This window comes from Volvox carteri (genome assembly GCF_000143455.1).
Source record: "Volvox carteri f. nagariensis unplaced genomic scaffold VOLCAscaffold_13, whole genome shotgun sequence".
Classification (NCBI taxonomy): Eukaryota; Viridiplantae; Chlorophyta; class Chlorophyceae; order Chlamydomonadales; family Volvocaceae; genus Volvox; species Volvox carteri.
Genome location: NW_003307556.1, coordinates 1,828,238 through 1,851,689, shown reverse-complemented (window position 1 = coordinate 1,851,689; position 23,452 = coordinate 1,828,238). Strand labels below are relative to the sequence as shown.

General features: G+C 58.8%; 5 protein-coding genes across 5 annotated transcripts; 3 read left to right on the top strand and 2 right to left on the bottom strand.

Moving 5' to 3' along the window:
* Positions 1-748: 748 nt before the first annotated feature.
* Positions 749-7,756, bottom strand: VOLCADRAFT_89679 (uncharacterized protein; the record flags this gene model as incomplete). The annotated part of the gene is made up of 12 exons (XM_002949158.1): positions 749-886; positions 1,438-1,611; positions 2,051-2,185; positions 2,745-2,807; positions 3,023-3,124; positions 4,528-4,674; positions 4,891-4,951; positions 5,668-5,777; positions 6,848-6,936; positions 6,975-7,294; positions 7,329-7,378; positions 7,706-7,756. The coding sequence occupies 12 exons, from the start codon at positions 7,754-7,756 to the stop codon at positions 749-751; spliced, it is 1,440 nt and encodes a 479-aa protein (XP_002949204.1).
* A 2,374-nt stretch (positions 7,757-10,130) lies between these two features.
* Positions 10,131-13,806, bottom strand: VOLCADRAFT_80613 (uncharacterized protein; the record flags this gene model as incomplete). Its single annotated transcript, XM_002949157.1, has 6 exons — positions 10,131-10,814; positions 11,313-11,488; positions 12,203-12,284; positions 12,645-12,713; positions 13,054-13,248; positions 13,748-13,806. 6 exons carry the CDS (start codon positions 13,804-13,806, stop codon positions 10,745-10,747), a joined length of 651 nt encoding a protein of 216 aa, XP_002949203.1. The 3' UTR covers positions 10,131-10,744.
* A 1,581-nt stretch (positions 13,807-15,387) lies between these two features.
* Positions 15,388-16,521, top strand: VOLCADRAFT_39414 (uncharacterized protein; the record flags this gene model as incomplete). Its single annotated transcript, XM_002949285.1, has 2 exons — positions 15,388-15,483; positions 16,462-16,521. Coding segments are annotated over 2 exons (156 nt in total), but the record flags the coding sequence as incomplete, so codon positions are not given.
* VOLCADRAFT_59083 (uncharacterized protein) lies at positions 16,471-17,653 on the top strand (the record flags this gene model as incomplete). Its single annotated transcript, XM_002949284.1, has 2 exons — positions 16,471-16,779; positions 17,552-17,653. 2 exons carry the CDS (start codon positions 16,471-16,473, stop codon positions 17,651-17,653), a joined length of 411 nt encoding a protein of 136 aa, XP_002949330.1.
* Positions 17,654-19,298: 1,645 nt separating this feature from the next.
* On the top strand, positions 19,299-21,161 carry VOLCADRAFT_36996 (uncharacterized protein; the record flags this gene model as incomplete). Its single annotated transcript, XM_002949283.1, has 3 exons — positions 19,299-19,370; positions 19,753-19,966; positions 21,076-21,161. Coding segments are annotated over 3 exons (372 nt in total), but the record flags the coding sequence as incomplete, so codon positions are not given.
* Between the last annotated feature and the right edge of the window lie 2,291 nt (positions 21,162-23,452).

Here is a 23,452-nt window from a genome sequence, read left to right as displayed (position 1 = left end):
ATGGGATTTGAAGCACAATAATCGACAAGGGGATAAGAGATGCCGAGTGCACATGTGAACCGCTGTTATTCATAGATTCCTCTCTGAGCAGCAGATAGATTCCGCCTTGCTCAGGCTTATGAACTGTGCGCCGAGCTGCATTTAAAAACAGCGATACAGCCTCATAAGCAAGTGTGCATGATAAGCCGTGATCCTGTCAAGAATCCAGTCATACACGATCACCTCCATCTTAAGCTCCACGTCACCATCCTGTCTTGCGGTCGATGCTTCTCACCCGCATGAGCGCGTACGTGTGCATTTCTGAACGGAAATGCCGGCAGCAGCCCCCCTGCCACAACTGGCTGGCGTGCATTACACGTTCACACACACATACACACACACACACACAAACACAAACACACACAAACACAACACATACATATGCACACATACATTCTTCAACCTGTACTTCTAATGGTACTTCACTGATGCAGAACTCCCGCTTATTCAGAACTCTAAAGTTACTCGACAAGGTTACTCTACAAATTTAGTTCACTAGCGAGTCAACAGTTCAACAGCGTCTCCTCCGCGAACACAAGTCGCACGCACGCACGCTACGTCGGTGCGCATCAGCCCGACCACCAGCCGCCCACGACACCCGGGTGCACCTCCCAGCCGTCCATCCGACGTATGTCTGTGGTGGCGGCGGCCTTCCACCTACCTCCGGCCCGTCACGCCGCTTGCACTAGCACCGGCGCAAGCGCCCCAGCTAGTGCAATCGCAGCAGGTGCAAGCGCAAGCTCACGAGCAGTCGACCCGCGGTGTTGCGCACACGCTGCCACAGGTTGTGGCTCTCCTGGCGCACATACTCCACGTTACCCGCGCGTGCCCCCGGCTCCTCACCCACCTGCGCACGTGTCAAAAAGCCACCACGTAACGTGGCGGGTGCGGTATTGCGGATTGGTGAGGTGGTCAAGGAGGAAGGGGCGGAAGGGGAAAGGTTATCTCTAAGGAAATGGGTGTCGCAGCGGGGTGATAGCCATTACGAAACGGAGGTGGGAAGCTCGGCTGCATGAGGAGGCGAAAGGTAGCAGAGGTTCTTGGAGGATTATACCGCCGTGCCGAGGACCATGTACGAAGCCAAGCCCAGCAGATCCAGGTGCAGCCATGCACCTGGCAATCAATTGACCCAAACGCGGACTGAGACCAGACTCAGGATGGGAGGGGAGGGAGAGGGGGAGGAGGGTGGGACGCAATAACACGGCAAGGCATATACATATGTGCACCATTCCACACGCATACGCGAACATGATGGATGGATTTGAGGGTGCAATTTTCGCTCGTGTGCAGCATGCATGCGCGTGCTTTATGCACTCGCGACTGCAAAAGTGCACATACATACAGCCGTACGCAAACTATCACCGCTAACTGAGACACACAACACACACACGTGCTCACCACGACACCCATCAGCTTGAACTTGTGCCCTTGCGCCGCCTGCCGGTCGCCACTGTCACCGCGACTGTCATTTGTGTGGCCGCTGCCGCTGCTGTGGTCTCTCTCCGTGCGCAGTGCCGCCGGACTGGGACCTCCGGACTGCAGCTCAATGACGCACTCCGGGTGCTGGGATACCTAGAAGAAAGTAAATGGGGATGGCGGAGTTGGGGGGCATGCGGGCATGTCTTGGGGTGTATGTGGGGGGGCTTTACGGCCATTGTCTATTTGTTCGGGCGCGTTATCGGGCCTTATCGCGTTTGGGGCATGTGTCGTGTAAGCTGCGCGCTTTGGTAGCACAGGCAATCGAAAGTAGCGAGGAGAGAGGATGCCTTGGAAACGAAGACGACCGCGAAGACGACGACTACCTTTGTGCTCCGGTGTGGTGAGGTGTATACACTCCAATAACTGAGCCACGACAGGGAAATTAGGCAAACCGATGGCGAACCAGCGGCAAAGCAAAACGGCGGAACCGAGGCCGACAACGAACCGCCGGCCTGACACAGAGTCCCACCCAGATGCCAGATGCATCCAAGCGCCCAGACAGCTCCCCCCCTCCCCTTCACCCCGCACCCACCCTGATATCCTTCATTGCGGTCAGGGAGACGATCCGGCTGCTGAAGGCGTCAATGGTTTCGGACGTGCAGGTGCAGCCCGACACACACGACAGCTTGGCGGTGCTCATGCCGCGGTAGCTCTGCAGGTGCGCGATCTGGGCGGCCGGCATGGATGAGGGAGAGAGTGAGTTCAATGCCGGCAAGAGGGATGGAGAGACGGGCAGGCAGGCGGACAGGGCGGCAGGGAGAGACAGCACCCGATGGGTGGTGGTGGTGGTGGTAGTGTCGTTGTCGTTGCTGTCGTTACAGCACAAGGGGCACCATACAGACACATACAGGTTAGAACAGAGGCGAAGCAGCCCAGCGAACAGCGGTTGAGTGTGCGTGAGAGGCGGCAGGAATGAAGCACACACATCCCCTCACACAATGCACCAGAAGCCCCCCCCAAAAGAAACAAGGCAAAAGGCAATGGCAAGATTAACTTAGTTTTGGGGTCTGATGCGGCCGGTGGAGGTGGAGCATGTATAGGAAGCACGAGCCCGGAGCAATCAGACTCATCTTCACCAGCCGTTGCAGGGCCGTGTCCAAACATGCGCCCGGTGAGGAACTGAGATTCGCCAACATTGGCACGTAGGCACACAACCGACAACCGTCCAACCACCTGCTCAAGACGGCCCGCCTCACCAACCACCACCCTAAGCCCCCCAACCCTACCTGCAGCACGATGGGCGCATCCAGGTGCTCCTCCGACCGACTGCCAGCCAGCTGGGTGTTGACCTGCGGCACCGGGGTAGGTAGGCGAAGAGGAGGAGGCGGGCGAGGAGGCGGCGGACCTTGACACGGGGTGACGGGGCGGGGCGGGGCCGAGGGATGGACAGAGAGACTGACTGACAAGGCATACAGACAGACAGACAAGGCATACAGACAGACTGACTAACAAGGCATACAGGCAGACAGACAGATAAGAAAGCGCAGGTTGACAAAACATTCACCTTGAACCTGATGGTCTTCCCCGGCTCGGTGGCCACATAGCCCCACTTCCCACGACCTTCATCCGTCCAATTCCAGCCGTCCACAGGTTGCTGCACCAGGGCCTGAGGGGAGGTGGGCAGTAGGGATAGGCAATAGGAACGGGAAAGACCATTAGCGAGGTCAAGGCGAGCAACGCTGCGCCGTGTGGATCCGGGTCGGAACCACTCAAGGGGCTGTCAGAGCTAAGGGGGTCCAGACTTCGAATTCGAAAACGGAAACATTTCAAACCGGGAGGGGCACCAGCGGGCGATCCCCGGCCAGCTGCATCCTTGCATCTTCACGCCTCCACAGCATGCAAAAAGGTTATTTCGCTTGGGGGGAGGCTATTTGCATAGGATATGTGTATGTGTGGCACGAAGAAAAGAATGCTGCACACTACACCCTGACTTTTTCGTTGACAAAGGAGACCGATCAAACAGCGAATTAGATGTAATACATACATACATACATACATGCATACATACATGCATACATACATGCATACATACATGCATACATACATGACCTGCGAGCCGACCAGGAACGGAGTTGGGCCGCTGTCGACCCGGCAGATTCCGTTGGATGCTGGTGGTGGGTGCGGAACCTGAGCAGAGCTGCCCAATTCCCGGGAAGATCCGGGAATCCGTAATTCGACCAGATCATTCCACCAGATTACTGCGTGCCAGGTCTCTTCACCAGCCCCGAAATACCGGGGAAGGCAGGGTTTCGCAGGGTAGCTGCCACGGGCGAAGATACACCCCTCTATTTCACACATCATACATGCATAAGCATGCCAGCAGCACACCTAAAAACACTGCATGCACACATCCCCTCGAACAAATGTTTTTCCTATTCCTTAAACAGATAACTGGGACCTTACAAACTCTTGCCTGCAGATCGTCCTCTATGTAGCACGTGTTGTTGGCGGTCTCGTAGTTGCTGGGGCCCATTGGCGGCGGCAATGGCCGTGCCGCCACGGCCGCAAGCGCGGCCTCGAAGCCCCTTCCCGCTCCCGCTCCCGCTCCCGCCCCCTCCGACACCGCCATCGCGCCCCATCCGGCCCCGGAGAACCTAGGGTTTGATTGTAGCAGCTCCTGAGCTACACCGGCCCGCATTGGACGTTGTCCGCAACCGCATGTACATGTGCATGTCATGGCAGGGGAGTTCGCAGATTGCAGAAGCAGGGGGCCAAAGTTTCTGTCCTTTTGCAAACCGGATAGAGATTATAGGGACTGGATAGGTAGACAATCTGCCCCCCCGGAGCTTGTGAAACCGTTTTTCCGCAACCGGGCATGTACGTCGTACTCCCAGCCCGTCCCCCCCCCATCCGGGAGGCCGTTCTGAGTGCTCAGGGTCTGCCAGGGTCCTCCCCCCCCCTCCCTCTTCCCCCAAACAGGACCTCCACCGCTCCAGGAGGCCTCCAGGGGTCGGGGGGGATTGGAAGTCGACACACGAGCGGCACAACGAGTGGCACCGCCCTCCTCACCGTGCAGAGCGTGATGAGCACCTCGGCTATGACGACATGGCCGCCACGACCCGGGTGGTTGAGGCCGCCGTTGAAGATGCCGCCCAGCGACATCTCCTCCGCACCCCCCACGTAAGCGGAGGGAAGCACCGCGGACTTGAGACTCACCTGCGGCAGCGGCGGAGGCGGCATCAACGACTTATCGATCGATCACAACAATCATTCCATATCCCATTATTGCTACTGCCACAGAGCCCCTCACTCCCTCCCTCCCCAGCCATTCATTCCCTCCCTCCCTCCCCAGCCACTCACCACCCCCCCACTCCCTCCCTCACTCCCTCCCCAGCCACTCCCTCCCTCCCTCCCCCCCAGCCACTCACTCACCGCGGGCAGGCTGTAGTAGGTCGCGAACTCCATAAAGTCGCGCTCCGCAGTGTACCAATATCTGTATGTAAGTATGTATGTAGGTGACGAGGGCGTGTGCTTAAAGCGTTTTCAAACGATTTTAGGATACAATGAAGACAGGCAACCCCATGGCCAGTGACGAAGGGTGATTCATGTACGTGTGCTTGCCACGCGGCTCCAGGGCGCGCACCAGGCCTTCCTCCTTAACCACTTCTCATGACCCTAAGTATTTCCTCTTGCATCCCCTCCGTTTCCCCCGGCCCGCCACGGGCTTCACTCCCAGCTTTCTCTTCACCAACACTGCCACCTCAAACTGCCCTACGATCAAGTCCAACTAACGGGCTGTGGGTTTTTCAAGCAGCAGCAGCGGTCATGTCATATCTTACAGCCGCCCCTCGGCACCTCCCTTTGCCTTTAGCACCCTTGGGAGGGGCCTCTGTTTCAACCCTTCGACCCTTCGAACCCTGCTGGCCCCAACAAACACCACCTTTTACCGCCACTCCCTCCACGCCGCGCCCACCTCAAGAAATACGGAACCCCCGCGCCGTGAAACACACAGCCGTGCAGCCATTGCCGAGAATGTGGCCAGGACCTCATCCTCCGTCATCTCCCGGGGGGATCGCCACTTGAACCCCCCATTCATTCATTTGCAGCAATTCCGATGTACCTGCTGCGGATGGTGGAGGGTCCCAACCCCTGGTCCATTCTCTCAGTCCCCCGCTTTCCTCCCCCCTCCCTGCCTCCCTCACTGCTTACTTGCGGTGGGAGGGCCCCATGGCGAACATGTTGACCAGCACCACAGCCGGGTTGGACGGCAGGTTGAGCACCTTGCGAAGCAGGCGCTCCAGTTCACGACGGGGGGAACCCTGCGGGTGCGGATGCGCCATAAAAGACGACCCACGGGTCGATCATCGTGGAATCCGGAGGCGACGAATGGGAGCCAGAGACCTACCACCTTCCCACGCTTCACACCCACAAGGCACCCCTTGCACTGGGCATACATACACACAAACACGACGATTTCTTTTCGTGGCTCAGAACGTTAAAACACACGCGAAGACCTAAGAAAAAAGGGGCGACGCATTTTCGCACCAGAGCCGCACGTGAACAGATGCACGAGATGCACACGAGCCACAAACGCGTCACGCATGCGCGCCTGCACTTGTGGCACGGAAGGGCCATCCATTCACTAGAGCCACACACAGGACCTGTCCAGCCTTGCATGGCCGTGTCCCTTAGTCCAACCCCCCAATAGGGGAACTGGACGATGTCTAAGTCCGGGCTTTTATTTCAAGCCGTCAACCCTTTCCGTGTGCGGCTCCGTCCCCTCCTTCCCCTACCCCTTTCAGGCTCATCCGCTCATCGCTCTTCCCAATGCTCTTCCCTCTCCACTTCTCCCACTCTCGCCAGTCCTCGCACCCACCCCCACCCACCGCCTGCCCCCAAGTGGCGGTTGGGTGGTCGTTGACCGCGAAGTCCACGAAGACCAGATCAGCGCCCGGGATGAGGTGGTGCTGCAGACAGCTGCTGCTATAGCCTGACATCGTGCCTGGCAGCAGTAGCAGTAGCAGCAGTAAGAACAGCAGTAGCAGCAGTAGCAGGAGCAGTTGCAACAGCAACAGTAGCTGAAGGATGGCCAGGTAAGAGGAAACAAGAGGAGCGAGAGTGAGCGAGTGAGTGAGTGAGTGAGTGAATGAAAGACCTGTGAATGCGGATCAAAATCATTTTACCCTTGTCGCGACGGCAGGCTGCCCTCTAATCTCATCTATGCAGGATACTCTTTTGCAGGATCCTAAACCCCTTAGGAGTCAGCGGACCCCTCACACAGCCCAGAGGTCACCTTTAACCTGTACGCCCCGCCCCCGGCCCCCTGCATCTGTAACTCGCATATGGGAACACGGACCGCATTTTAGACCCGTTCTATTGACCCGTCTACCTGCCCAGCGGCACGTGAATAGATTAACGGGAATTGAAGTGGTTCTCTATGGCCCAAAGGCCCTTTGACCGACCCGCGGGTCATCCTCACTGAAACCGTGTCCAGCGGAAGCGGGAGGACGACTCACCCGGGATGGCACCGTTGAGGAACTCGTGTTCGGACGGCTGTGCGGAGCTTCGGAGCGATCGCCGCCACCACTGCTGCTGCTGAACAGCTAACAACTCATGGCCGCTGCCACCACCTTTACCTCGGTCTTCGCCATGGGCACCTTTACTGCCGCCCCTGCGGCGCCTGCCGTCCTCAGCCAGCAGGTCCGTCTGGGTGTGCGTGATCTGGTTCAGGTTTCGGCCGTTGAGTCCGCGCGGCGGCATGACGTGGTTCAGCCAGTCCATGAACTGCTTGATGTACGTGTGGTCGGCGCCGCCCACACCCTGTCCGGCGGTGATGCTGCCCCCCAGCGCACCCACACGGAGCAGCTCACCTGCTACCCAACAGCCCGAGGAAGCAAGACATGGACAAATTGATCGGCAACTGCCGTACGGAAAGGGCGCATTGAGATGTCAAAGGTTTGTTTGCCCTATCGGTCTGTGGCGAGTGTAGGCTTCGAGGAAATAACCATTTTTACCATAAGTGGAAGTAGCTGTCGGGAGTGTAAGGACGATTGAGAAGATTGAGAGGAAAGGCCTGCGTGGCGACTTCCTTGCTTGTAGGCATTGCATGGCCAATCGTCAGCTCCTAACGCGTTTTGAAAACCGGGAAATAAACTATGCACTATGGAGCCCTCGGCTGGGAATATTTTCCTTTTCGCTCTCCTTTGCCGCGCGGGGTTGCCTGAACTAGAGCGGCGCACATGCTTACCCCGGCGCGCGCGCTCCAGGACGAGGCGAAGACGTGCTGCATGTCCAACATATGTGATCCCGGCCAAACGCTCTGGCAGCGGAATGAGGAATGTATAATCTCCGGGTGCCTCTTTCCGTTCATTATCAGGAACAATGCGTTCTAGGACCGTATAGTTATAGTATATGTGAGCATATTTAACCTCGATCTCGGTCAAATTGTCCAAACGTGGCCCTTCAGCCTTTGAGCCAATAGATAATGCCGCCACAACAAACAGTAGCCGAAGAACACTAGATGCGACAAAATGGGGCTGAGTATGTAGTAAGCGTGTACGTGCATGCTGAAATGCTTGCAATACTCGTAAGCCTAATTGCATAATGCGCTCCGTTTTCCAAACCCTCATCTACGGTTTCCACAACCTGTAAGGAAAAAGGCTTGAGAACTTTCAGAAACAATACCTCCTTGTTCTGCAGGAGGCTTGGAACATATTCAATTCGTACCACAGTCGGACTTATCTATGGTTAAAGCGTTAAGCCCCGTTGTCGTATGAAGCATGTTACGCGGCTTTCGCCGGCTCTTCTTGTATTATACCTATCTTTGTTGATGATATATGTGACTTTCGCAGCTTTACTATAAACTGTGTAACCTAATAATGTTCGTGACGGAAGTCCCTGTAGATCTGCGATCCTTCGGTTACTGAGCGTTCGCCCTGCAAGACACCTAAAACTTATTTATCCAGCCTCACAGTAATGAGTACTTCGGGAAGGGCATAAATTGTTGGCTCCCCTGCTGGGGCCCATTTGAGCTGACGACCCGCGAAATCGGTATTTATCCTGTATTTTCTTAATGTGCCATACGTCTGAATGCAAAGCCAAAGGCCAGCATCGTGATAGCGTGGAATCTGCTATTTTGCCGTGTATTGCGTGCACGCTGCACACGGTCGCAGCCTCAAATATTTCGCTAGGCGTATCAACCTTCCCGATAAATTTGCTTTAGTGGTATGGTTTCCACTTTAAAATTTCTCTACCTTACACTGAGCTTTAATTTGATGACTTCCTTTTTCCACCTATGCCGAAACGACACAACTCAAGAAGCAAACTTTACGTGTTCTTTTATTACGACGGCACAACCTAGCAGAGAGCCTATGAGCGGGCAGTCAACACTAAAGCAGCCGATGTGTCGTCCTGCAGCAGCCGTCCTGACGCCAAGTTTTTCGCTCAATTGTAGTAAGCATCGCTGGCAGGACCAGGAAAGGCAGCCCTAATCGTCGACAAACGGTCACGCGGCTGTTGCACCATGAGGATTACGACCACAACCCTGAGATGTACGAACGCGGGTTGTACCGAACCAACGCCCAACCAACAGCGATAGTCGAAACAATTAGCTCCGCCAGGACAAGAGGGCAAAGCATGCCCATCACTCGATGCTGTACATCGCTGAACTATATGCTGTGGCGTGCATTACGGACCGCAACGCCGAAGGCTAGCGCCTTTTCCATCCGCCACTCAGGCCTCAATAACGTCGCATGGTGCTGCAGGGCTTTCCCTCGAGTTGAGCAGCCGAGCTCAGCACAAGTTGTCGGCGGCCATGCCGAACCGCCATGCCATCCACAGCACACGCACTCACCACACGTCCCCACACTCTCCCCCCCCCCCGTCCGACCGCTCCCTAGTTATCCGCCGGAATCCTCCTCTCCCCCTCCAGGCTATGCTAAGCGGGATACACCGCGCCGGAATGGCTCCGCCAGCTGCCGCAACTCACCTGGCCGTTGTCCGTCTTAAGGGGAAAGGGGAAAGGAATATATCAGCAAACGATAAGTCCAACCACACAACCGTATTATATAATTACATATGGATCGGCGCGAAGAAGGGTCGGCCCCCCGCGTCACTTGCAGAGCCCTTTTTTGCAGCGGCCATGACGCCAGCAGTCTCTCACCTCCACTCTCCTATATACATGGACACACCTCGTCGTCGTTGATATGGGTCCCGATAGAGGTTCACCGGTGCTGCGGTGCGTGTGTTCGTTTCGTAGCAAGGTTGGTGAGGGGGGGCCATCTGTGTGGCGTGATTTGTGTAGCGGTGTCAGCCGACGCGGGACGATCTACGGAGGCCCCTCCAAGGTCCCGGAGCCGACAGCCAGACAGTATATTCCGACAGCAGGCAGGCAGGCAGGCGGTTCTGCCTAACCCAACCGCCGCTGTCTCCCTTCATTCCATTTTCGGCACTGAGTGAAAACAACTACCTGCCAACGTACCAAGAAGTCATCCGCTTGAAGCTGCCAGCTGCGACCTTGTCAATCTTCATTGTCTTCTTCATCTTCTTCGCGCTTGTGACTTCTTCTGTAAGGAGTAAACTCCTTCAAGGCGGCCTCCTCCCATCTTTCCAATCATGGAACCTGGACCCATCTCATACGCCGCCCTCTCCTGCCTACTGCTCCCCTTTTTCCTGCGTTGCCACGTTGCCACTATAAAACAAACGTCTCACGGGCCTGTGGACCACACACGCGCCTACTCCCTGCTCGGATAGAAAGGTTGCGGATGACTCGTTTGCTCGTCCAAACCGAGTCTTTCGTAATAACAGCAACCAGCAAACCACCTGCACACCCACAGCCTTTCCCTCTTCAGGACGTTGACCAGCTTTTTGGCCGTCGTTCCTTTGTCGTCCATTTCTCCATACACGCCGTCTCATGGCTCCAAAAGCGTGCAACAAAACCCACTGAGATTATTAATGTACATACGCTCGACAATTCCATCATCCTGCACCGCCTTCGCCCTGTGTGGGGAAAAATGATGACACCCTCCCACCCCGCGTGTTGGCCCGACCCCGGCTCCGTCCTAAAGCGCCTGCGCATCCTCAAGTAGGCCCCTGCCTGCCGCCTTGACAAGCCACACGCAGAGCCTCCGAAACTGGAAACGTGTATAGTAGCCTGGGCTTGGAACCCATACATACTACGACATAACTTCCAGCGTCCGGAGGTCAGAGCAGCACTTCTAATGGTTGCCGGAGGACAGCACTGGAAGGCGGAGCAGCCACGCCATCGCATTCAGCCACGCCATCGCATTCAGCGGCTGCAAATCTCCTCAAACACCTCCTCAAAATGCTCCGGAGGCTGCGCGCCAGAGAGTTTGTAGCTACAGCATTGGGAGCGTTGGCAGCAGCAACAGCAGCAGCAGTGAAAGCATCGTTACCAGCAGCATTGGCAGCAGCAGTGACAGCAGCATCCGCACCAGCTGCAGTGGCAGCCCTGCGGTGTGTGCGACTTTTACACATACAGACACACACAGACACACACACACAAACATACACAGACACACACACACAGACACACACATGCAAGCAGTTGTCGGGGAGCCAAGGAAGCACCGGGTCGTGTGTGCCCCCAGGAGGCCCAAACGGAAAGGAAACGGCCATGCGGAGGCAGGGATGAGGGGGAGGAGGACAGGGAAGGGGGGCCCATAGACAGGCCCCGAGGCGAAGGCACACTAGAGCGCAGGGCGCCTTTGCGGCCGTGTAAGCAGACAGACCAAAGGGGGCCCGGAGCATCCACCCACCCGCACAACAAAGCTCGCTGTGCCACTACACCCGCCAACCTACCGCACCTCACCCCAGCCTCATCATGCCTATCTCACCTCTTGTTAATGATGAAGAACGGCACGCCCCCCACACCCCGCCCCCTGGCCAGCTGCTGCTGAACCTCCTGCAGGTGCGCCTGTGGGTCGTCCAGGACCGCCGCGGCGCCGTCGGCTGGCAGGCCTACCTGGACCGCCGCCGCCAGCAGCACCCCGCGGTCGCTGATGTGCTTCTCCTGCCAGGGTTCCCCGCCGCCAGTATGACAGGCGGCAAGAACAGACAGACAGACAGATAGACAAACAATAAGCCAGGATTGGGCCATACTGAGCGATCTTGGGTCGGACTGGGCTGTCCGCAGCACGGTGGTACGACACATGGGCGCCTTGTTAACCCCATGCTGGCCCTCACATCCCCTACTCCTGACTACACACGGCCGTCGTGAGCTTTCAAACCCGCATCCTAGGTCTAGATGTATACAACACACCGGCATGGTATAACGCACCGAACGCGGTGCAGCAACCCGCCCGCCGCACTCAACCGTGTGGCGTTCCCCGGCCATACAACCTAACAGGTTTTCGCTGCCAGCCCTCCAGAAATGCTACTGTGCCCCCCCCCCCGCCGTCGGCCATCCTCCACCAGCCCTCCACCCATAACACGTGAAGCGGGCACTCGGCGAACGGCGCCGCCGGGAGGGGAGGCCCACCGGGGTGGGGGTGTCACTACGCCGTATCGCCCTGCGCCCTTTGTGTCAACACGCTGCAGTGGAGCACGCGAGAGCCAACCCGTGGAGCCTCTCCCCAGACCCAGCCGCCGCGCGTCCAAGCCGACGCCGACCGCCACCCAAACCAACGGTATCGATAATCCGACCCGAAACGCGGCCGTCGTCGTCGGGACAGACCCGATTAACGGGACAGCGGAGATTATATTTTACTACACCCCACACAAATACCTGGCAGAAATAGTTCTGGAAGAGCTCCTCCACCAGTGCATTTTGCTTGTCTGCACCAAACTGCTCCGACCAAGCGATCAGCCTGCACGCCACGTGCATGGAGGCGGAAAATTGCCCACTAGCTTGCCCACATCCATGCCGATGTGCATCTCCCTGCCCTGTCCGCGCCTTCGTCGACTCAAAACGTGTCGATACAAAAATGTGTTGAGATGCATCCGAGCGGCCCCAATCGTCGCTCCTGTAACCCCCGACCCGCATCCCAGGCGCAGCTCTGCCCGTTGACGGCACAGCGTACACCGTGTACCGCACCTCTACGGCACCTCGTGCACCTTGACCTCCCTCCTTCCCCCCTCCCTCCCCCAAGGTTATATCTTCCTTGTTCGTTGCACCGCACGATTCCCCTCTCTCCCGCAGACCCGCTGGCCCACCGGTGGCTACTCACCGGTGGCTACTTAGCGTGTTGCCCAGGAGTCCGCCTACGCTGTACTGAAGGCCTTCCTCTGCAAAGGTCCTGCAGGGACCTCGAGCGGGCCGCGATCGCGGTCGAGGGGTTACTGTTAGTGGTGGCGGACAGGGATTGTGACGCTAGATGGCGAGGAGGATTTGCGGAAATGGAGGGAACTGTGGCCCAGAGGCGGCCCAGATGTGGTCCGGAGGGGGCCTTCAGGATGGTGACGGAAAAGGGGGGCTTAAGAGGAACCACAGACGATTGAAGGTGATGCCAGAGGATCGGCGACGAAGAAGGGGGGTGGTGGCGTTGGCAACGTAATGGTTAATCGTCCGTGAGGTGAGGTGCAGCGGGCAGAGGCAGGCTGGGCGGAGGAGCGCTGGGGACCGCGTACTAGTGGTACCTGGCCATGCGTGGCATCATCTGCGCCACTTGCGCCGCACCAAACTTCTGGTTGTAGAATTCCAGCTTCACTACGCCTTCCTTTGGAGCGTCCGGGTTGAGCTGGAAGGGCAGCCAGCGTACCGTGAAGTCTGCTCGGTCGGCGAAGCGGGCCATGGCTCGCTCCAACCGGCGCTTGCCGACATAGCACCAAGGGCTAGGGGGGGGGGGAAAGAGGGGGGCTGCGGTTGACAGCTGAATGGTTTGAACGTGTGTAAGGAAGTATAGGGGACGTGGAATGGCACGGAGGATGCATCTCGCCGTGGGAAGGCTATGTATATGGGCGGTGGTGGAGGCGGGTCTGATATTGAGAGGGGTTGCAGGACATGGATTTCATGCTGGTGAGCTGATAGCGCAAGCTTTCAACAAAAGCAATGCCGGATTCAGCACGCATAAGCCCTCTTCCGTCTCATCGTGACTATTGCGGATGGGGCTACTGCGTACGATGGGCCATCCATGTTACGCTGTGGAAAAAAGAACGTCTCGGGTAATAGCCTCGAGGGCTATATACGTTACGCCATGCACGCCAAGCCCGCGTCATAGTCGGGGCCGTATCTCTTTACCGTTGCTTGCGGAGGGACAGGCCAACGGGCCGGGTGGAGCACGACCTGTACCTTGGTGCACGATTCAACCTTTAATTCTCAGTCCCTTCTCACCAGACAGTGTCAGATATTACGTCAACTGAAATCTTCTTCTTTCCGTTCGGGGTTGCCATACCTCTGCTCCTCCAAGCTGCAACGTTATAAAAGCGTCCAGACTTAGAACTTAACAAGTTCATAAAAACAGATAGGTATACCTAGAGAAACGCTCCATGCGAACATCTGCCATCATGGGCTTACACCATTTCTGTTCGTTGACGAGCTCCACGACATGAAGTACGTGCAAGCAGAACGAGCTTGGTGTTGCTGTCAGCATACAGTAATCTATTGCACGAGGGGTCTGTAAGAGAGTATGGATTTCACTGCCTTTCGCACATAGGAAGATACACCCTGCATACGATGTCAACGGTGTGGCCTCCTCTCCTTACATTATATTTGCATGAGACGATTCTCGTAACTTGAGAATTAACATCTGAAGCTTACGTAACTCCTTTACCTGGCGGGCTTGATCTCAAGGGATGCCGAAGGGAGAATGACCGAGGACGCAAAACCTACTGTAGAAGAAACAGCGGCAGCACGTCGTGAAAGACGTAAACGCTCGCGATGGGGGGAGGAGACGGAGGCGGGAAAGAAAGTCCTGGAGGAGACGGCGCAGCAGCCAGAGGCTGCGGCGGGCACGACGGAAGGAGATCAGCAACAACAAGCAGCTGGTGAGCGTGAGGGCTCTGTTGGTCCCGGAACTGGCGATGCAGCTCCGCGAAAGCGTCGCACCAGATGGGAGCCGGAGGAGCAGAAGGTTATTCCTGGTCTATCAACAGCAATTACGCTGCCACCGTCTCTTGCGCACTTAGTTGACCTCAACCCAGAAACGCTGGAGCTGCAGATGCAGTTAAACAATGTAAGTTCCGGCTGGATTTGCATGGGAAGCAGTGGCGGGACTCCCGTCACTAGGTGCACATGGAGGAGAAGTTTGCGTTGCATGACTGGATGACGCAGTGTTTGCATTTTCGATACATGTGGGTTGTGTTTGTGAAGTCTGCGGTGTTGCCGGCATAGTCCACGTAGCCACGTACCCGCACCCCGCGGATGCTCAGCCCAGGATATCAGGATGCCATCCGTAGCGTCTTCAAGTCTACCAGCCATCTTTCGTATCAACTGTGGGGTGAAGTATAGCTGGCGTGGAACTACTGGGCCTTCGGCACACATTCCCGGGGCCAGATAACCCAACCTTCACTTGTGTTGTTGTTTTTGCTCTCACCGTTTACATGGCAGAGCCGCATGGTCTATCTAGGCGTTTCCAGCGAGCGTTGGGCCGCTGGACAATGTGTTTCACGCCACAGCCTGCACGGGTTTGAGATGTCGTTGCCATGCAAGCGGCCTACAGCTTGGCTAGCTTTAGGACGGTGTTGTGTATGACCTGATGCTGGAAATGTCTCTTGGGGGAGAAGAGTGCGAGAAAATATCCAGCCCAGCACATTTGAATGCATATGACTGCCAGCATCCCTAAGATCGCAGCAGAAAATATGTGAACCACCTTGGTCAATCCGTCCACTTCACCCCTAAATCATTTCACGCTTCATACCTCACCGACGTTAGCGGCTGCTGCGCTGGACCCCTTTCCTTCAAACCCGCAGGTCAACCAGCGGATCGCTTTGCTGCAGGCCGGTAAACTGCTGGATGACACACCGCCGGAGCAGCGCTCCCCGTCGCCGGAGCCCATCTACAACGAGTTTGGCATCCGCCTCAACACCCGGGAACAGCGCACGCGGGAGAAGCTCCAGGAGAGGCGAACGGTGGGTGTGTGCTCTGGGCAGAGAACGGATCTCTATGGGGCTGAGGAAGAGGGAAACACAGGCGACGAAGATGACATAGCTGGGCTGTCCATAAATGCAACCCAGACCCAGATTTAACGGAAAACAGTGCTTGGAATTTCGGGTATTGTGTGTGCGTCCGGTGGGCAATTCGTTGCGGACATGGCCCAGAAAGGTGGAAAGAATGCGGTCAGATGCGCGTGTCAGTGGGTCCGGAAGCCAGTGACAGAGGATGGCGTCCAGGGAATACAGGGGGGGGGAGGAAAGGGCTCGCGCACCCCAGGGATGTGTGATTCACGTGTGCGCGGATAGCGATGTAAGGTTACGCATCCTTCAATAGGGTGTAACATTCTGGGGCCACATTAGTCAGTAGCTGGTGCTCCTTGTCTCTCCCCGGTTATGAAACGACACGAGGGTGTGTGGGCGGTACCTTCAGCCTCAGAGCTGCTCAGAGCTGCAGGGAGCTGTGTCCAGCCATGCCACGGCTGATGGTAACCCATGGCACCGGAAAGGAGGTTACTCTTTGCGCTGCTTCCCGAATGGTTTCAACCGTGCGGGAGGTCACAGCCATATATCAGAGAGGAGCTGGGGCTGCTCCACGGCACGGTGAAGGTGAAGGTGAAGGACGGGAAGGGCGCAAAGAAACCAGCTTTACAGGAGGCCTGTTTAGCTGCTCCTTGGCGCCCGGGATTCTCCAGCTAAAGGAGCGTGGACCAGGGCAGAGCTTGGGGAGTGGAGGCCATGGTTCGGAGCATGGCAGTGGATTCTGGCAGTGAACCTTCACAGGCTGCACGGACGCTCCGAGCCGCATGGCAGCCTGCTGGGGCGTCCTGCACCGACCAGTTGCTAAGCGCCGATACGCGCGCTTCCACATACTGCCCGTAAATTCTACCTGCGCCGTTCCGCCAATCGCAATTTATCCCTCCTTCTCCGCGCCCACGCTCGCCGCCACCTCCGCAGGAGCTTATCATGGAGCTCATCAAGAAGAACCCGAACTACAAGCCCCCTGCTGACTTTCGACCGCCGCGCAAAACGCGCAAGATTTACATTCCGCAGAACGAGTATCCCTCCTACAACTTCATCGGCCTCATCATTGGGCCGCGCGGCAACACCCAAAAACGCATGGAGAAGGAGACCAACACCAAGATCGCCATCCGCGGCAAGGGCTCCATCAAGGAGGGCCGCACGCGGCGGGATCCCATGGGTCGACCTGAGCCGGGGGAGGATGATGAGCTGCACGTGCTGATCACGGGCGATACCGATGAGGATGTGGATAAGGTCCGTCCGGTTTGGGCTAGGGCTGTTAACTTTGGGCTAGGGCTGTAAACTGTAAACCGTCCGGTTTGGGCTAGGGCTGTAAACAGGCCAAATAGTGCGTACGCTGCGTGGGGCAGTGGTCAGAGCTGGGCTGAATACCTGTTAAGGAAAACGCATGCGGCAGTGGTGCTGCGTGATGTGTAAATAGAAGCTGGGGGGACGGGGGCTCAGGGGCGTGGGGACGGAGAGTAGGGCAGGGAGCGCAGGCGGTGTAGGGGGAAGATAGGCGCTGCTTGGGGTGGTTATGCTTGTCGTTGTCAGCTGTGGGCTGTTTGTGTGGGGTGGGGTTGCGGGAGATGGGAGGGAAGCACGGTGCGGGCGTGTTCTGGGTCAGGACTTCACTGGCTGGATGCAGAGAATGGCTCGGGGTCGCTTCAGAGGCATGGACAGGAAATGCGTGGCGTACCGCGCTCTTGGTAAACACTGTGGATCCCTTTTGCGTGAGGAGGGGACCAACTCAACGTTCGCCGACATCCGAAAGCATCCGAAACACCCGTTGCTCATCCCATTGCCATCCACTCTCGTAGCCGCATGTCCTGGTGCCGCAGCCGCAGCCGGGGTGGATCTCCGTTAGCTATCCAACGTCCAAATATCCGTCGCCTCCCATTGTTCCGCAGCAAGAGCTCCTGCTGTGGATGCCGATGCCGATGCTGCCGCGACGGCCGCCACTGTTGACCGCCGTTGACCGCTGTTCCGTGTCCTCCTCTCTCTCCTCTATGGCGCCTCTATGCAGGCCGCAGCACTCATCGAGAAGCTACTTCAGCCCCAGGACGAAACTCTGAATGAGCACAAGCGGCTGCAGTTGCGGGAGCTTGCGGCGTTGAACGGTAAGTAGCTGATAGGGTGTGAGGGTTGAGAGGTCCTCCCGGGTTTCGAACGAAGACCGCTGACCGAGACCCGCAGTATTCCAAGGATTCCGGAGAAGGCTCTCTGTGGGCCGAGGCCGGGTATTCTCGAGGAAAAAGGATTTTGGAGGAGCATATGTAATGAAAGCATGGGTCTGTGGCGTGAAGCATTGGTCCGCGGCGTGGGTCCACGAAAGCCAGGACCCCACCACCTTTGGGGATGGCGACAGAGCAGCAGGAGCAGGGGCCGCGGAGGGCTTTTGTCGGTGTGTCCAAGTTTACCTCTTGCTAGCTTTAGCGATAGCGATAGGTATAGCTAGTTTAGTTCACTCGCGCACACACCGGTAAACTGTCCAATCGTCCCCCAGCACCCTAGCCGTCCTGTATGCTGTGTGCTGAGCTCGCGGCGTACCATTCTTGAGTTAACCTCACTCTCACCTCTGTCGGCCTTACCCTTGGTGTCTTCCGGACACGCCCTTTGCATAGACCGTCCTGGGCTACCTCCAAACCATTTGGGTGTTTCAGTAGCGCTAGATGTTTCAGTAGCACATGGATACCGAACTCCGAGAGCCTTTTTCGTAACTCGGGGTCAACTTGCATATGCACCTGATCAGGGACGCTCCGAGACCATGAGATTATCGAGCTGCAGCGGCAAGCAGAGGAGGGCGGTGAGGTCTTCAGGCTGCCGGAGCACCTCAAGGAGAAGGTCAGTCTGAGTGATGTGATGTGATATGTGGTGTGTGGCGGTGGGGGGGGAGAGGAGAGGAGAGGAGATGTTGCGCATGTCTATGGGGTTGGGAGCTGGAATGGAGTGCTGCTCGGATCTTGCCGTACGCAACTTCCTGTCTCATCAGCACGCATATCGGATTATCAACAGGTTCAGGGGTAAAAGGCGGCCTGACTGGTTAACACATGCGGCCTGACTGGCGAACACATGCGGCCTGACAAGCCAGCCCCACCCGCCGCCTCCACCTCCACCTCCTCCTGGTTCTGCTGCTGCTACTGTTGCTGTTCTGTGCAGGTGGAGGAGCAATACCGGCGGGACATCATCGCAGTGCATGGTGAGGGTGCTGCCTCCCTGGAGGACGAGTACAAGAGCTTCCTGCGGGACTTGGGCGGCGATGTGCCGCACATACCTAGGTATGTTGCCGCCAAGGAACGGGGAGGGGGGCTGTGGGGGGGTGGGGGGGTGTTTTGCGGGTTGCATGTGGGTCCGGGGGGACATCGGAAAGGTGCCTCTGTAGCTCATGTCCTCTTTCCATGGACTCATTATGTGGCAACATCCATCAATATGTTAATGGCCCGACAGTAAACGAGAAATTGGTTTGGTGCCGGAGGGGAGCCAGGGTGAGCATCTATTCGGCATTTCTTTAGCCGCACAAATTAACCCCACACACAAAAAAAAAGGTGACACGAGAGAGACAGAGAGAGTTTTATGCACTTGGTCCTGCGCCGTAGCCTTGTGCGCCATGCTTGTTTTTCCAAGGCCTGCTATCGCCCCATGCGCTACCTGGCCTTGCATCGGTCGCCTCCTCTGCCAGGGAGTTGGAGGGCATGCTGGGTCCCGGGGGTCGCGGGCGGCCGGGGCTGGGCTTGGGGGCCGGCGGCCGCCACGACGAGGCTGACCCGCGGACGGTGTACGTGGGCTTCATTCCGCACCACACCACGGAGCACGAGCTGCGGCAGCTCTTCTCGACATGCGGCGAGGTGCGCGGTGGTGCGATAAGGGGTCTGTATTGAAAGAAATCAAAACAGTTTTAATTTTTTTCTGACACACCTCTCCCTGGCTGCGTGGCGTCCCCCCCTCCCCTCCCCCGGGCTGCGTTTTACATATGCCCTTTTTACATGTATGTATTGGTCCCTATTCCATCTCCCCACGTTCAGTCATCTTGTGAGCTAGCAAGCAACCCCCCATGGCGTGCGCATTGTCGCATTTCCGCATGTTTCCAATTCGCTACAATTATCTTCTCATGGCAGTCGCCTCTCTCGCCGCAACCCGCCGGAACTCCCGCGGGGGGGGGGTCCGTTCGTTGTTGACTTGTGGGTGGGTGTGTGGGCGTGTGTGTGTCATATGACCCAAACCCGGCAGGTGGCGGACTGCTCCATCATCACCGACCGCCATACAGGCGCAAGCCGCGGCTTTGGCTTTGTCAAATATGCGACGGACGAGCAGGCGCTGGTGGCCATCGAGCGGCTCCACAACTACGTGCTGGGGGGCCGGCGACTGGTGGTCAGGGCCAAGGGAGCGCAGCGGCCAGGACCGGGGATACCTGGCGGACCGCAGCCGCCGGGTGGCGGCGGGAGTGGCGGGATCGGGCCGGGCGGGCTGCCGCTACCTCCACCGCCGCCTGGGCGACCAGGTGCGCGCTGCTGACATGGCTCTGCCGTCGTGCCGCCGCCGGCGGTGTGTGTTCAGTCGTACGGTTTTTTTCTTTTACGAGGCCGTGTTGTACGGTTTCTCTTACGAGGCCGTGTCGTACGGCTTCTCTTACGAGGTCATCATTCCGTAGGATGTTACTGATGTGTGCCCCTCTTGAAATGTTTAGGGGCTCGGGTCCTGGATGGTCAGGGGATGGACCACCCAATGCCATTGCGGGTTGGCTTTGATCTCACCCATCACCTCCAATCTGCTTTTTTTGCCTTTTGACATGGTTGTGCTTTTGCCGGCGATGGATTACGCTGTTGCTCAGGTTTGGACAATTACCTGGACTTCTCGGGCGGCTCGCTGCGACCACCGCAGTGGGTCTTTACCGACGACCCGCCGCCAGGCTTTGACCTGGTCGCCGCCGGCGCCGTACACCACCCCGTGGATCCCGCGGCGGCTCCGCCGCCGGAGCACCTCGCGGACTGCTCCGGGATGCACCGTTACATGGTCGCCCAATCGGAGTGGCAGGCAGTGCAGGCAACTTACGGGTCGGCGCCACATCTAAGATTGGACGCTGTCGCCATCGGTGCCGTTGCCGCCGCCGCCAGCGGCGGATACAACTACTACCTACAAGAACGGGAGCGGATGCGGCAGCAGGATTTGCAGCAGCACTTGGGTGGCGGGGACGGCGGAGCAACCGGCGAGCAAGGTGCTGGCGGGGGCGGCGGCGGCGGCGGCGGTTATCACGATGACCGTTTTGGGGATGGGGGTGCAGAAGCACGGGTGGGAAGGACACTTTTGGAGGAGGTTGCGACAGTGTGGTTATCTCCGCCCATGACGTTGGAGCCCGGGCCGCCCGGGGCGGACTCTTGGCCTGCTGGCGAGGCGCCGCTCGTGGCGCTGCCCGGCGAAACGGCAGAGTCGTACAACGCGTACTGCGCGGCATACCATGCAGCTGCCACGTATGGCTACGGGTACGACATGTACGGGGACGGCGTCGTGTACGATCCAGCGCTCTGGGGTGATTCAGCAGCGTACGGCGCGCAGGGTGTGGGGGGAGGGATGGATGCGGGAGGGGCCGTCGCGAAGGCGGCGGCGGAATCCGCAGCGGCGGTGGCAGCCGCTGCGGCGGCGGATGCGCCGCCCGGTGACGATGCCGCGGCGGCGGCGGCCGTGGCGGCAGCCGCAGCCTCCGGTGCTGCAGGTGGCAGCGGTGGGTTGGGTGGTGGTGGTACCGGCGGCGGTGGCGGCGGCGGCCATCGCCGTGGCGGCCGTAACCGCAACAAGGCGGGTCCAGCGGTTGTTCAAGTGGTGTCGTTGGATCCCGCCGAGATGGAGAAGGCGAAGAAGAAGAAGCAGGAGGAGGAGGAGCGGGCGCGGAGGATACGCGAGGCGGAAGAGCGGATGAAGGTGCGTGCAGTCAATAGACCCTGGGGGGGGGTGCATGAAGAAAAATGGACAGGTCGGACGCGGCGACTCTGGCTGCTGCGTTGCTGTGATCATGGCGTGTCCATGGTCCTAGGGTCCGTCCGCCGCCGCCGCCGCTGGGAGTTACAACAGCCGTCTTCTTCCCGCTGTTCCTACCACACACCATCCTGGTATAGCTGCCCTCCCTTACCTCAATCGCTTTGGAAGTCGCCAGTTGGTTAATACCTTTGATGTACTCGTGTACAGAATCCTCACTTTCCGGGCTCGCTCCATCCTGTGCCGTCATTCTGCGCAGGCGGATCAAGAGCGGCGGGCGAAGGAGGAGGCTGAGCGGCAGCAACGAGCCGCAGGTACATCCGGAGCGGGCTTTGCTGCCGGAGACGCAGCCGGTGGTGAAGCAGGCTTAGGGCCGGGGCTGGGTTCGGGTCCTGGAATGGGACAGGGCGCATCCGCCGGCGCCATCCGAACCGGAGCGCCGCCACCGCCGCCGCACCCAGGGGGGCCATCCGACGGCCTCGGGCCGCGGCGCGGCACCCGCAGTCCGTCGCCGCCGCTGCGGCGCTTCAACTCCCGCAGCCCGCCCATGCGGGGTCGTTTCGTGGCCAGTCGCAGTCCGCCGCCGCGCGGTGGCCGGTACGTTGCGAGCCGCAGTCCGCCGCCGCGCGGCCGGCTAGGCGCCGGGCGCTATTCCAGCCGTAGCCCGCCGCCGCGCGGTGGCGGCGGCGGGTCCCGCTACGGCAGCCGTAGCCCGTCCCCGCCGGGCCGAGGGCGGCATTACGGCGGCAGGTACGGCAACGGTCCCGCCGCCGCAAGCCCCCTTGCGGATCACCGCGGAAGACGTTTCAGCCGGAGTCCGTCGCCGCTGGGCCGCCGTGGGAGCTTACGTGGCCCTGGTAGCCGGTACGGCAGCCGGAGCCCGGGGCCGTACCGGGGCCCGGACCGTTACGACAGCGGGTATCCAGAGGAGGACGAGCTTCCAGGCGGGCGGCGCGGTGGGCCTCGGGACCGGGGACGGGAGGATCGGGTGCTGGGCGGTGCGGCGGCAGGAACAGGGGCGGGGCCTGCTGGGCCTGCGGAGCAACAGCAGCAGCCGGCGGCTTCGCCAGAGGTACGTGTCCGCGTATGTTTGTATGTATGTATGTGTGTGGCGGGGTGCTTTGGCGTCGCGGGACGGTGTTGATCACTTGGGCTCGACTCCCAAGTCCGACGTGCATTCAGAGACCGGCTTTGTGGGGGCTTGCGGCAGCTAGGGGACGAAGGCTGCATGGCCTGCCGAGTGCATCAAACGTTTCTTGGTGCGAGTGTGTGCGCCTTAAGGCCTCAAGGTTCGACTTGCATGGTGGCCACATGGTTTGAGGGTGGGTGCGTGCGAATGGACCTCAAGGCCGGTGCCGCAGTCCGATTCAACAGGGCCAGATGGCCTCGAAGAACTGCTACTGCTTATAGTCCGTGGGCGGCGCCGTGGACCTATGTTGTCCAAAACCAGCTATGTAATCTCAGCACCACCTCCCCCCGGGGGGATATGTGGGACACACAATCAACCGGATGCGGTCTCTTGACGAGTTGCCTTCTTTCCTGAGTGCCTATCGCGATTCACGATAGCCCTGGTGCCGTGCTTATGCCGTCTTTTTTCCGACTCGGCGGTGTTGTGTTTCCCCCTTGAAATAAACCCCGCCCGCTCTTCCCACAGCCCACCGAGTCGGGAGAGATTTCGGAAGGCGAGGTCCCTGGCTCGGACGCCGAGGGGCCGGCGGGGCCAAGCGGCCGTACCCGGGGAGAACCCGGCCAACGGGCTGGTCGCGGGGCGGCGGCGGCGGCGGCGGCGGGAGTGGGCACAATGCGGACGGCGCAGAAGCACGCCGAGGCTATGCCGCTGGGAGTTCGTACAGTGGGGGGTACGAAAAGGGGTCGCGAAAGGGGGAGGGCCCGGGTGGGTATCGAGGGGGGGGCCCGGGGGGAGGGTCGGGGAGGGGGCGAGGCGGTGGTGGTGGTGGTG